The following is a 15,000-nucleotide window of genomic DNA, read 5'->3' as shown; positions in this document are numbered from 1 at the left end:
ATTCTCTTATACTAAATGGGAATGCTTGTCATTGTACCTTGGAGTGGGAATCTTAATGAAGATTCTTATGAATGTTGAGGCTTGTTTTGAACTAGCCTACATTTCCTCAAAATACCTCATCAAAAGTGTTGAGATATTAGAATGAACCTTTGTTGAGAAGACTGTGGGTTCACTATCCACATAGTGCAGAGGTGTTTATGTGGGCCAGAACAGAGCAGTCTAGTATGTTCCCCCAGAACAGTCTAGTATGTTCCCCCTCTGTCCACTATGAACTGCTCTGCATGGGAGAGCAGTCTGTTCTGGCTGGCCTTATCTGCAAACAGTCTTAAGTGGCACTGAGAGGATAATTGATGCGTGTCTTGAATAATAATGTGGTGCCACCACAACTCCCTGTGAAGCCTTGTGTGTGTGTGACTGTGTGAGTCTGTTGTTTCTGCTTCTGCCTGTGGCATAACTGAACTCATTCATGGTCAGGAATGATGGAAAAGATTTCATGTGAATTGTGTTTTATCTAAGAGCGATTTGGTTCCCTTTTGAAGATATACAGTATCAAGTATCACAGTTTAACATTTTGATTAGTGTAGGCAAACAGTAATGTGCAATACAATTGTTGTGGTCGTGGAGAGAGGCTTTGTCAGTTTGGTCAGGCTTTTACCACTGTGATCGATCTATCTACACTCTTAAAACAAATGTGTTGGAAACACCATAAACTGTCTTGTCCTTATCTGGACATGGAGAGTTGTGGTATTTTCAACGCATTCATTTTAAGAGTTAATGTCTATCTCTCCTTCTGTCCACATCAGTCTAGTTCTCGCTTTATCAGTTTGTTTTTGTTAAACACACACACACACACACACACACACACACACACTCTCTCTCTCTCTCTCCCCCTCTTCCTTGCCTGGTTTTCACACTTGTGTTGGCCCATCCTGCAGGCTCTCTGCTGTGCTACAGATTGCCTCGTCAGGGCCCAGAGTGATGCAGTGCAGTTCTCTCTGCAGCACGGCCCTCCCTTCACTGGCTCTCTTATCTGCCTGCGTGTACTCGCTGCTACCTGGGCTCTGCTGCTGCTGCTGCTGCTGCTACTGCACTGCTCTTACGGTTGCTGTAGCCAGCCATCACTGGAGCTGTGCTGCTGTGCTGCAAATCAAATGCTATCCACACAGAGGTGACTTTGTACACCCTTTGTACACACACACACACACAGACACACACACACACACACACATGCCACTGGCCCCCAGCCTCCTCCTCTGCTAGTCAAAGGGGCCGAGCCGACAGCAGGGATTTATGGGTCAAAAGCGTGGCGTGTTGAAATATTCATGTAGCATCGCTGTGGAGTGGAAACAGTGGGGATGTGGTTCAACAGGGATCACGGGCACCCAGGACATAGAGAAAGAGGGGGGGGAGAGAGAGAGAGAGGGAGAGACAGAGAGAGAGACGGAGAGAGGGAGAGAGAAGGACAAGGAGAGCACTTGGTAAATGTTTTTGCTGGATTTAGTTCCAGTTAGTCATAGTTATAAATAAGGTATTTGGCAGATGCTTTTGTACAAAGCGACTTACCTGCCAGGAGGAGGTGACAGAAACAGAGCCAGGGAGGGGGAGGGTGAGGAAGAGGACAAGAGAAGTGCCAGTCTGTGTCAGCTCACCTGACAGGTGTGGAGCAGCACAGTGAGCGTGGGAGTCCAGCTGGCCTCCCAGTGGACGGTGAGAGTGTTTTGTGATGCGGCTCCGCTCTGTGCTACAGGATGACCTGTTCTAGTGGCTCATGATGATGAGGAGGCGAAGGAGAGGAAGAGGAAAAGGAACAGGAAGAGGCAGTGCTTGCCGTGTGGGTCTGGAGTTATACACAACACCGCAAAGCTGCCCCCAGCAAAAATGAATGGGAAAAGGGGTGGACCTGGTTCCTTCTTTACGTCAACCATGTCTGCCCTGTGTTATGAAATCAATCAAGAGGGTCATGTGCTTTGTAGGATAGACGCAGTCCTCTGAGAGGATTATTCTGTTATATAGCTGTTCTATGCATAACACAATTATGTGTGTTTAGATTACATCTATTTTTTACTCTTCTGGTAGGTAGGTAAGACTTGTTTCTAATAAAACAACTACAAATCCATGTGCTCCTGCTCAATAACCTCTATTTGACATTGCTTTTTCAAAAATGATATGACGTGTTTGAGGAGTTGATCACATACATCATTCAGGAGAAATGAAGGGATCAAACTGCAGCTGAATGTCAAATATCCCTTCACATACACCTACATGAATTTTTCTAAATCACTTACCCCTGCAGTAGTAAGTGCAGAACTTTAGCAGCAGTAGCTGCAAACTTTAAATAAAAAAGTACCAATAATTGCTCCCTAAAGTGCATACATCCCCATGTTGTTTCTAAAAATAACTTAGCCTACATCCACAGTACGACAGTTGGTAGCAGATGTGTGTGTCTGGTTGTGTGTGTCTGTGAGTGTATGTGATTATATGCCTGAAGTTTAAGAGAAGTCCGTGGTGCCTGGAGGCTAAACAGCCTGTTGTGGGTCTCAGGAGCTCCATCATGTGAGATGGGAGCCGGAGTGCAACTTGTTCAGCCCAATTTGTTGCACTTCCAAGTGGCAATAAAATGAGTTGCAGATGGAGGTTTTGGCCTTGATTCATCTACATTAGTAGTTTTAATTGTTAGAGGGAGGATTTATGATTTTGTGTCCTAATGATTTTGCTTCCTCCCTCTCTCTCTCTCTCTCTCTTTTTCTCTCCTCCAGTCGGATAGCAATACCAGCTTTCTGAGGGCAGCAAGGGCGGGGAACATCGACAAAGTGCTGGAGTTCCTGAAGGGGGGTGTGGACATCAGTACCTGCAACCAGGTAGGAGTCATGCACACATACTGTACACACACGCCTACACACATATTCATTCACACACATGTTCACATACCTAAACCAGATAGGAGTCATACACACATATACACACACACGCCTACACACACATTCATTCACACACATGTTCACATACCTAAACAACACAGATCCAAGTCACACTCACTAACAGTCATGCATAAAAACATCATGATGCAGGACAGTGTCCAGTGCCACACATGTCCCATACCTGATCACCTTTCATGTGGGTGAGTGATCATCCTCTGTTCCTCCCTGCCCCACATTCCTCGTGCTTGTTTAATAGCTCATCAATGCTCAGGGGACCTGGGCATGCTCACCACGCCCTCGCTAATCAATCTAAAGTGACAGGGGTGACCTTCCCCGCTGTTGCTTTCAGCAACCCACATCTGTGAAGCATCCTCTCCTCTCCTCTGTGTTAATATTCCATAGATGATCTTTGGGATGTCAGGGTCTGCTCCCAGGGTCTGGAGATGGGATGCTGTATGCTGTGTTGGATGCTAACTGGTCATAGTCGCTAATCATGAATCAGCACTTGTTTGTTTCGGATGCCTGCTATCTGGCGTAAATTGCACCGCCGGGCTCAACGGCATTCATTAGCGATCTCTTCCCAGGGAAGATTTAAGACCCAATTCGTCCGACCGTGAAGACCTCCCCACACACTTCGCCACGTCTAGCCCACAAATCAACAAGAAGGGAAAAGGTCGAGAGAAGGGTGGACAGCTGGCCTTGGCTGAGTCCAAGTTGCCTTTATTTTGGGGACTGTTCTCTATTGGGAATCCATGGGTGGCATTTCTGCTTGTTTGTAGTGGATTTATATAACGTCTTTGCTATGCAAATGAAGACCAAAATAGTCTCTATGATTCTGAATGACAAAGAGGGAGGAGGAAAGGCATTTCATGACTGTTTTGGTAACCGGAGTACAGGTGGCATGTCTAAAAATGGTCTGGAGGATTGCAATAGAAGCTGTTGCGTAATATTTATGTTTATACAACAATAGAGTGTCCCAGTGACGCCCCTTCCGTTTGCCTCCATGGGACCTATCTTTCAAAAAATTTCCAGTCTATGGCGAAAAAGAAATTATTTTCTGGTCCCGGTTGACTTGTACCTTGAATTACCCATATGATGTTTTTCAATTTTAAAGACAATTTTTCATGTAAAGACATTTGCAGTTTGTTTCGTAACTATTGAATTACAACATTGTGAAAGATCGTAATTCCAACGACTACAAACCCATCAGTCGTGCTAGTGACGTTAGCTCATTTACAGCCACACTAGATTGTACAAGCATACCAGCAACAGGTCTTAATTGGGCTTTCCTTGCCGATGAAAATACCATGAGTCAGAGGATTAAACACATCAGGTAAGTTGTATTCGTCCATAGACTGTACATTAGATACTGTTAAGTGACAGCAGGCACTTGCAAGATGCAACCGTTAACTAGCATAACAGCTAATCTTATAGTTTCATTACGTTGGTGACGTACATCGTTCGAGACGAGAGATGTAGTCCACTGAGCGGATTCGCACAAAACCAACATAACTTTTGAAGTCTATCGAACAACAGTACTTTCTTGACGTGAAACATTATCTTTTAAATTCACACACATCATACGTGAAATTCGTGGCACAATTCAAACTGGACCAAAAAATAATTGTTATCTCTCCATTAACTCCCGTTCATATTTTTTTGAAAGATAGGTCCCTTGTAGCGGAAGTAAAACGGAAGTCACTGGGACACTCTATTGGGTTATATGGAACTATTTATTTGTTTCTGATTGGCCGAGAGACGTTCCATGAGTTGGAATATCCCTGGACATTTCAACTCAGACTTTGCACAGCTAATAATAAATCACTCCGCGATACAATGCTAAGATTTGACACAATGTTCTCATCCCATCCCTCCACTATTTCAAGCAATGGGTTACTCCTTAGCAAACCACAACGAAACAGTGCTTCACCACATCTGTGGATTAAGCCACACAGTCAACTCAATGTAAGTAAGATAAACGAGGATGCTCTCAGCATTGCCAGCATTGTGTATAATATGATTGTCACTTGGAGGAGACTTGTAGATAACTAACGTTAGCATAATTAGCTAACCGCTGCTAACGTGCTAGCATCGTCACGTCAGGCTGTGCACAGTAGTGTAACATTTATTCACCATAAATTAATAAAGTTGAGTGGTTCTGCAATGTAGACTATGTTTCCGTTTTTTTGCAGTACCATGTCCCTTACATGACATGGCCCAGTGTCCTTGTAACATGCATGCGGCAAACCTAGATATGAATGTGATTTCAGCCCGACTTTCAACATTTCTTTCAAGAAGACATTTAAACCTAGCCTGGCCCTTACCGCCTGTGACTACGAATTCTCTTCGTCATACACATACGTGCGAGGCTGAAATCAAATTTTGGCCGGAAGTACGTAGGATGGTAACACCAGGCTAATTTAAACCACAAAGACCCGTAACGAGGGATCTGGAATGTTGGTTACCTAGCAACCAAGACGCTGTCTATTGAAAAGGGAACTATGTTTTGATGCGTAAGAATGATGTCGAAATGAACATTTTTAAACAATAATGGGGTGTTTTCAGATTATTTAGTTTGATTCATATCTAGGTATATATACCTATACACTTAAGCAATATAGCACTCGTGATCGTGGGGTTGGTCATGGATATTCCCACGGCTGTTGTTGCCTGCGCCACTCGGCCTCAGGCCTCGTGGCTACGGCCGAACAACACCCGTGGGAATATCCATGACCAACCCCACTCTCACTCGTGCTATATTGCTTAAGTGTATATGTATATACATATCATACATAATCATTAAACCAATCACGATTCAATATTTTCAGTATTTTTGTCAGTAACAGCCAAGTATTTGTGAACCCATTTTACACAAGTATGAGTTTTTCTTTCTCATTATTATTTGAGCAGCATCAATATATTGTCACCAGTACTAACGGCCTAGTCAGCCTAGGTTTGATTCCCAAGCCTGCCTTTATGAGTCCCTGTTGATTTGTATACAAGTGTCTGCTAAATACCAGCTGGCTTTACTTTTACACATAAGACTGAAAACATTTGATATTTTTGTATTATATGTTTCTTGGCTAAAGCAGGCAGATAGCATAAAACAGCTGACATATTGGAAAAAGGCTAACCTGAAAATTACCTCAGCAGTTTATAAACGGAGAACGCCACACAGTCCCACAACTTTTGCCCCTTTCACACCCTAACATACTTCCTGAAATCAGGCCAGCGCTGATTCAACTACACTTCCCATGGTCCTTTGAGAGTCGGTGATTAATTGTTAAGCAGCAGGAAGCCTTTCCTGGTAGCTCACAGCTGCCAGAGTTTCTTCTGCTGCTGTCCCCATTACATCCAGTAAACACATTCCTTCATCTGATGCACGGCATGCTGCTAGAGCATTAATCCTAGGCAGAACCTCTGAGGTCATTGTAATAAGGTTATGCCTTATTTTTATAGTGCTCTGCATAATGTGAATGTTTTTAGTGTGATAAATTACATATTTGGTTCTTACTTTGTCTGAAGCTAAATAAGGCTTGAGATACATAGCCTTTGTGCAATTATTAGGGTGTATAATCATGAACGTTGAGGAGTTGAGGAGTCCCATATACTTATCTCTACATACTTCAAATGTGTAAGTATTGTGAAAATGGCAAGGGTTCAATATGAATTGTTGTGGGAATATGAGAATTCAGCTTTAAGTTAAAAGGTTCCTTATCGCGTCAGACTCCTTCTTCCATTGACTTCCTCCACGTACAAAATCACCTGAGCACAAAGGCCATTTTCACCCATTGGGAGGACTTATTAGCATGCCACTGTGTGGGGTCTCTGGAAGCAGATCACTCATAAATACTCCCACCCTGGCAACGGTTGCTATGTTCTGACCCTACAAACAGTGGTCACAAGGGCCGGGTGGGCGGGTGGTGGTGTTCCGTCGCCTGGTGTCGGGTATCTACTCCACACCTCCCGGGGATTTGGGCCAAAGATGCCATGCAGTTCTTATTACGGTGAGCTGTGTTGGGGGCGGGCTCAAATTTGAGGACAGGCTCATGTATGTCAGGCTTTCTTGGAATACGAGGATAGAGGGTTTTTAGTGCTGCCAAGCATGTCAAAGTGAAATCTAACTGAGAGCAGGGGTCTTCTCAGGACCACAGGTGATAATGTCAGACCCAGTCCATATGAGGGGTCCTTGGTACCGGGTGTGACACACCTGCGAGAGAAGGACCGGGCTGCATAATGACACCAAGTTATGAATGGTTCTTAAAATGGAAACATCCTCAGAAGAGCTGCATGTAAATGACTCTTTTGGGAATTGGTTTATGTTTGAGTGTGGAACGGATTTGTTTCAGAGCCAGAGTCAGTTTTTTCCTTACAGTTGCAGTCCGTTATTCTAACGGTACACAGTACACAGTATGGCAAGATCAATGAAGTGCTTGTCATAGGCCCCTAGCAGCCCGTAAGTTGCAGAGTTCACACACAGTCCTGCCGCTGTGAATGGGAAACACACTATATATACATAGTGGTCGAGGCCAAGCCATAAACAATCCTAGTGAATGGACAAGGTGCAATAAGACGCATCACATGCTTTGTTTTCAATCATTTTTATTCATTAATTTATTTTACCTTCAGCAATATTTTCATACAGTATGCATGTTAATTTTTTGTCTTGTTTCCCATGATTGGAGAACCCATGGTCCATATCCATATCTGAGGTGGAGGCGGTGGGGAGGGTATTGATGTTATTGCAACACTGCTTTTCATGACATTGCAACAACTTTTCTGCGAAACCGAAACTGAATCCAAATCTCAGACTGCATCCTGCACTGCTACTGTATCCACGCTGACACATTGACCTCCAACCATGCGGCGGCTCTGCCTGCCTCGGGTGGCATCTGAAACAGTAGCGCGCTGACCTCCAGCCTGAGACGGCAGGGTGGCAGACTTGGCCAAGTCTTAAGGTGCAGGAGGCTGAAGGGATATTGGGAAGTTTAAAAGGAGAAGTCACTTTTTTATCAGGCTGTTCGGTCACTCTCAGGACAATGTATCAGTCAGAAATATGATGGACACCATTTTTTTTAACACACTGGAATTTAAAATGATGTTATGAAAAATGTGCAAAATATGGAATCTCCAAGCTATTTTTGACCATTTTTCAGCTTTGATGGTGATGTTGACCTAGTTGTGTGACGAGCAAGTGCAATTATGCAAATACCTCATGCAGATCAGGTAGCTAAATCAGTCATCCTCTCCAACGGCCATTGTCACGGCATAATTTATACCACCACACTTGCTTAATTCATCCACAGAGTTCAACCAGTAACCCTCTGCAGCCTTAACTCTGGCAACACATGTGATTAATCTTTTCATTTGCGGTAGATGTCATCTTGCCATTGACTTGCTCTATGTGTCCCCTTGACTTGTCTTTCTTTTTTTTCTCAATGATATAGTGAGCTCAATGGATTCTTTCGAAAGAAAACGATAAAGGCTGTGTTGCATATGTGACATATAACAATGTGTTTCTGCATTACAGGTTGTGTTTTTTTTTTGTCTTTGTCCTTGGTCTATAAGACAGCCAAGCCAAGGTTGTGTTGAAGAAAAAATAACTACATATATTGAGTATTGACAACCAAGTGATTTGATAGTCTAATGGGAATACAATGTGGCTGAGATATGTTTCAATTATCTCTGTAGCGTAGCTAGCTCTGGTGTGTGTGAAAACTGACCATTTCCAACACGCCTCATGTGTAGCGAAGATTTAGGACTCAATTCCAGTGACCATGAAAGCTCACTTGTAGCCAGGCAATCATTCTCCTCACCTGGCAGCCCTTCAAATCAATCACAGAGTGTTCCACCAAATAAACGATACCAGAAACAGATATGGAAACAGCTTCCCCAGAACACCAGTTAAAATGATTCATATTTGCACTTTATTTATATAAATATATTTTTGCTCTTCACAAATGGATTCTTCGTGACTAGCCAACGCTAAGAGCAATAGCATGCATTAGACATGACCTCTTGGGTAGCTCGCCTGCTAACGTTCTGTTCCCAGCCATTTATCTTCGCTAGAACCTGCTGTTCAAAGTTCTCTCCCAACTGCATTAGTGTGCAATCAAAACATGTCCCAAGAAAATGACAAATTACTGTACACATAATTCCACTTGTGGATTGAGTTGTTTGGTGATAAATGTAACAAAAATATTGTTTGCATTTCCAAATCACAGGGCATATTTAAGTGACTTCACAAGTAGGCCTGTGCTGTGACAAGTGAAAAGAGGAAAAGATCTTTGAAAAATGGATGTGATTATGAGTGAAATTTCCTATAAGTGTTCATATGTACTGTATGATCCATCTGGAGGGAACAGGCAATGTAATCACCCAGGAACAAGACGTCGGCCATGTTGTGGCAGTTCAATCAGTATAAATAAAGAGAGGGACATTAAAGGAAATCACATTTCTTTAATTATTCCACTGAGTAATGCAATGAGTGGGTGGTTTGGGGAGAGAGAGGGTGTGTGTGTGTGTGTGTGTGTGTGTGTGTGTGTGTGTGTGTGTGTGTGTGTATGTGTGTGTAAGTGTGTGTGAGTGTGTGTGTGTGTGAGTGTGTGTGTGTGTGTGTGTGTGTGTGTTGCTATGCATTGTGGGTGAATGTAGGGCAGCACGGGGGTGTAAGATGAAGACGGGTGGTTCCCTGTAGAATGCTCTGACAACCCATAACCCATAACCTGCATTCTCAGAGCAACATGAGAGAAAGACAGGAAGACAGACAGACAGGCAGAAAGAAAGACAGGGAGAAAAAAAAGAAAGAACAAAGGAAGGAAAGAAAGACAGAGAAGATGTGTAAGATGTCTTGATGGACATGAGTGTGTGTGAACATAGTGTGTTCTGGAGGTGTTTCTTGTGGCTCAACCTGGTCATGTGATCTGAACAACGAAGGAGTTTAATGGAGTCACCAATGTAGAAGCAGAGGCTTGTTAGAAGGAGTTGTTTCTGAAAGGGGTCGCTTAGTTGTCAGTGTAATCAAGTGTGACTAGCTGAAATCAAGACTCATGATATAAGATTAATGTCATTTGAGGCTCATGTGGAGAAAGTGAATGATTGCATTAATGAATCACAATTTAATGCATGTAGCTATATGTGTGCTTCATTATACAGAGCAATCATGAGGATTCTTAATGCCATGGCTCTAATCCTGGTGAGCCATGGATGACGCAAGTCGAAGATGAAAACAAAAAAAAGGAATTAGCCTGAATTCTTCTTGTACATGAAGCATCTTTCAGCAGAACAAACACTAGACACTAACATGCTGGTAATATCACGTCAGACCATTGCCTAAATTACCAACAAACACTCATATACACATGTTATGTATTATGTACATGTATACAGTATTGTAATTCATACAGTAATTCATATGAGTTATTAGACAAGTAGGATAAAAGGATTTACTAAATAAGTTGTACCAGCTGTAATATACAGTATGATAGGACTCAAAGAAGAGATTTAATACAAAAGATGTGAACAAATACAAATATGTGACATACCTCTAGCAGGTCACATGTCACAGTACCCTCCCTCTCCACTTTGTGTCAGCATGTCCACTTTAGGCGTGTCTGTAATGGGTGACATTGAGTGTGCCCTGGCTAGTGCCTGTGGAAGGAAGCAGATTGTAGAGATTCATCTTCCACAATCTGCAGCAGTGAGCTGGACCTGGAGAGACCTTACAGAAAGAGCAGCCGGTGGAACAACTGGATCGTCCTGCTGTGTGGGAAATTGGAGGAAATGAGATATTGACTGAATGGGTTCGGGTGGTGTGGGGTGTGGAGAAAACAAGACAAATGTTCCCCCTTTTGAGAAGTTGGGGAATTGGAGTGGCTTTGGCAAAACCTCCCTTGGGGCCACAGACAGTCTTATTAGGTTACTGTAGTGCTTCTGTTATTTTGACTTCCTTAAATTAGTCATTCTCAGGGGAAAGGACTTTTTGGGGAGAGGAGAATCATGCAATCATCCACACTGACATTTTATTGTTTTGTCTTAAGATTTTGCATGATCATTAATAATAATGGCTAATAACAATTTGTATGCTTGTGAATAGTGTTGTTACATTGTAATAACGGTTAGGTATGACTGTGTCAGAGTAGACATTACCAGACATTTCATAACTTCTATTTTGCATTATAATTATGTTGTGACATGTTATTCAGTACGGCATGACTGCATCAAATGCAGACCGGCATCGGCATGGTGCTTTCAAGAAATAAGGATATGAAACTCTATATGTCATCAGACCCACATGATTCATAGTGAAGAGGCCACTTTCGTAAAAATAGATTATATGAGGCACTAGTGGACGCATCAGGTTGTCACACATGATAGTTTAGCTCCTGGCTTGATTCTTCCTTTAACCTCTATAGACTCCACTTGCAGCTCTGCTTTTGAGGTCTATTAAATTGCTGTGACGTACAAAAGCATGTACTTCACCTATCTTCTTTTAGTGGTTTCGTGTGGATCACGACTATAGCCGTAATCTTTAATCTGCTAGTCAAGATTACACCACCCACAACCTTCAGGAGGCTGGTCGAGCCAGATCAGGTGTGTTTGGTCAGCGGAAGCAGAGGCAGCCGCCCGCAAAAGCCATCAAATGTTGCGCTCCTTAATCCTAGCCATAATCCCAGTCAAGTGACATTGAAAAAGTAATCTTCACTTCACTCGCTTAGCTTTTAAGGATCCATTCATTGCCTTTACATGGGAATAAACACCCACCTTCTTCTAGGGAAGATCAGTAGTTCAGTCAGACAGCAGTGGAGTGACGTAGAGTTCTAGAGATCCTGGAGTGAGTCTTGTATGAGGGGGTGAGGACACAGATTTAGTTTTGCTTCAATTGAGTTCTTCAGATGAGTTCTGTGCTCAGAAGCAAAATTACGTGTGAAGAGGTGGGTTAGTATCACTATCTTAAAACAATGACTTTGAGATTTACTTTATCAATTTGAAATAAGTCAATAAGTGTTTGCCAGCAAGGTAAAGGATATTTTAATGCTATTAACACATTTCTACAAAAATAATTAGCCTTGGAAAGAATGCAATAATAGAAGAGTGTGTTAGAACTGAATTCTAACTTATGGAGTGTTCTCTGGTTGTCAATTTATTGGGTAACACTTTATTTGAAGGGGTCTACATAAGGGTGACATGTAACCGTCATAAGAATGACATGACACATGTCATGCACATTAATGACACATTATTGATGTTTATGACTGTTGTCATAATGTGTCATTCGGTTTTTGGAATGTCAAGTTGACATTGTTGGGTGTCATCATTATGACATCTTGACATTAGCCAAGATGACATTATTTGACGGTGTCTTTGTCATGACAACTTGACATTAGCCAAGAAAATGTAACCCGTTTACAATATTGTCATGACAACTTGACATTTGGCATGATATTGCCATGACAACTTGACATGTAACTGTGTTTGGCCTGACTTATCTTCTAGGTTTGTGAAGTGATGGGCCTGAACAATTGGCTGTTATGACACCATTATAAATTGGTCATGAATACTTTTTTTGACCTCAACTACAGTGGTACAGTTTTGACTTGTCATTAAGCTGTCACAAAGAACTATTACACACCAAAATAGTTTCCTGACAGTGTCATGAATACTTACCTTTGACCTAAAGTACAGTGAACCATCTGAGATGTTTCCTGAACATGTCATTAAGTGCCATTACACTATCATGTAGGTCCTATTTCTGAACATTTTACATTTCTGCAACATTGAGTCTAATTTCAACTATAATAACAACAAATACCATACTAAGTCATGACTTAAAGGGGAGCTTGGCAACTATTTCAACGTAATAAACCCGTTTAGAAATCATTTGGATGGTTAAATGACCTGTTCTGGTGAAAATGGTGACTTTCCCCACTGCCCCTAGTGTCCCCAGGCGAAAAACCAACCTTGCAACATTGAGACTACCGTCCCGGAAATGGAAGTGAGAGACAAGAAACTAGTTTTAAATCGTGTTTCTTACCTTGTAACATCCACATTGTTCTGCCGAACTTATGCTAACCGTTTCGCTAGCTTGTAAACAAATCCATTTGCTTTATCGTTACCTTTTATCACAGTTTGAAATAGCATAATGCACAATTTCTCCAGCAGAGGGGAAATATAGCTAATTCTGCCATGTTTCCCTTTAAAAGAGTTTATTTCAGCAATGAATTTTGCAAAACCATAATACATGGACATGTTACCATGCCAGCTAACCAAACTGTGCATGTGGAACATGCATTAACCTATTCACATACTAGTTTTTAAGCACCATTTAATTGCCATCATTTCTGCAGCTTTTTCAAATCATGCACGAGTCTACCCAACACACCATTACGATGGCGGATTCCTAACCAGTAGTACCATTCAATCGTTTTGAGGTGTGTTTTGAGGGACTGAGGGGTTTGATTCCCCCTGAGACGCCATATTTGTTTTTTGTATGTCTGCAATGCACGTTCAATATGTTCAATATGTATATCCAATTTATAATGGTGTCACGACAGCCAATTGTTCAAGCTCATCACTTAATAAACCTAGAAGATAAGTCAGGCCAAACACAGTTATGTCAAGTTGTCATGACAATATCATGTCAAACACTTAGCATTTCTTTCTTGGCTGATGTTGTCATGACCATATTGTAAACGGGTTACATTTTCTTGGCTAATGTCAAGTTGTCATGACAAAGACACCGTCAAATAATGTAATCTTGGCTAATGTCAAGTTGTTATAATGATGACACCCAAACAATGTCAACTTGACATTCCAAAAACCGAATGACACATTATGACAACAGTCATAAACATCAATAATGTGTCATTAATGTGCATGACATGTGTCATGTCATTCTTATGACGGTTACATGTCACCCTTATGTAGACCCCTTCAAATAAAGTGTTACCATTTATTGCTGCTCAGTCAATTTCTCTTACACGTACAGTACTTTAGGAATATTCTCTCATCCCAGCAGCCATGAAACTACACATGAAGCTCGAGATGAAGATATCGCTCTACTCTACTCTACGCTGTGGCCAGTCTCAGTCACCGATTTTATAGCCCCTCTACCCCCTGTCCACTGTCACGGGGGCCAGGTGGCTCTGGGCCCAGCAGGCTTATTAATATCACTACATAATTAATCCTGTGGGTACTGGCCCGCCGCCCTGACGGCATGAGACAGCGCAACTCTCACTGTCAGCCATTGCTCTGATATTTCGAGCTGCCCTCTCTTGCGTGTGTGTGTGTGTGTGTGTGTGTGTGTGTGTGTGTGTGTGTGTGTGTGTGTGTGTGTGTGTGTGTGTGTGTGTGTGTGTGTGTGTGTGTGTGCTTGAGCAGTAGTATAGTGGGATGGAGTGGTAGAGGGTGATAAGGCACAGATTATGGACCCTGAGGTACACCTTTCTCACCTCGTCTGAACTGTTGTGTTTTCTACCCCTCCTTGTCTCTTTCTCTCTTTCTCATTGTTTCTCTGTTGATATGGTTGGCTGCGTGGTTGTTTGGGTTGTTTTGTGTGTGGGGGTGAGCAAGGCTGACCACTCGTGCTTTTGTCATTCCTCTGCAGAATGGGCTCAACGCGCTACACTTGGCGGCCAAAGAGGGACACGTGGATTTGGTCCAGGAGCTCCTGGAGAGGGGTGCTTCGGTGGACTCGGCCACTAAGGTAGGTCACCTTTACCCCGCTACTGCTGGACCCCAGCCTTGGGCAACGCACACTCTGGGGGCTTGTCTTGAGTGTTAACCAGTTAGCAGAATGTTTGGAGCATAATGTAGGCCTGACTGGCAAAGAGAATGTTGAGAAATGGTTTGGTTTAGATATGATTAGATATATACCTGTTGATATAAGTTATCGTATACTGAGATATAAGTTCACTTATACTGAGACATAGGTTATTTTTTTGCTTTACTAATATTAATAATACTAATAATATATTATTTCACATTACTTTATATTACAATAATAGATGCAGTGATGTCTTTCCATATGCACTAGACATATTTGCAGTGTGAATGTTGGATACTACATTTGCTGAAGGGGTAT

General features: G+C 42.3%; 1 protein-coding gene across 11 annotated transcripts in view; it reads left to right on the top strand.

Annotated features, from left to right (window-relative positions):
* ank2b (ankyrin 2b, neuronal) overlaps nt 1-15,000 on the top strand; it is a 174,949-nt gene that overhangs the window by 96,658 nt on the left and 63,291 nt on the right. For all 11 annotated transcript variants that reach the window (XM_076289428.1, XM_076289432.1, XM_076289435.1 and 8 more), the window contains exons 2-3: nt 2,757-2,858; nt 14,524-14,622. In XM_076289428.1, the coding sequence (XP_076145543.1) occupies nt 2,757-2,858; nt 14,524-14,622 (201 nt within the window). The remainder of the gene's footprint in view (nt 1-2,756; nt 2,859-14,523; nt 14,623-15,000) is intronic.

Source organism: Alosa pseudoharengus, unplaced genomic scaffold (assembly GCF_046254945.1).
Source record: "Alosa pseudoharengus isolate Yale_2024_CS ecotype anadromous, Long Island Sound unplaced genomic scaffold, YU_APseudo_1.1 YU_APseudo_1.1_scf_17, whole genome shotgun sequence".
In the NCBI taxonomy this organism is placed as follows: Eukaryota; Metazoa; Chordata; class Actinopteri; order Clupeiformes; family Clupeidae; genus Alosa; species Alosa pseudoharengus.
This window is presented reverse-complemented; position numbering and strand designations above follow the sequence as displayed.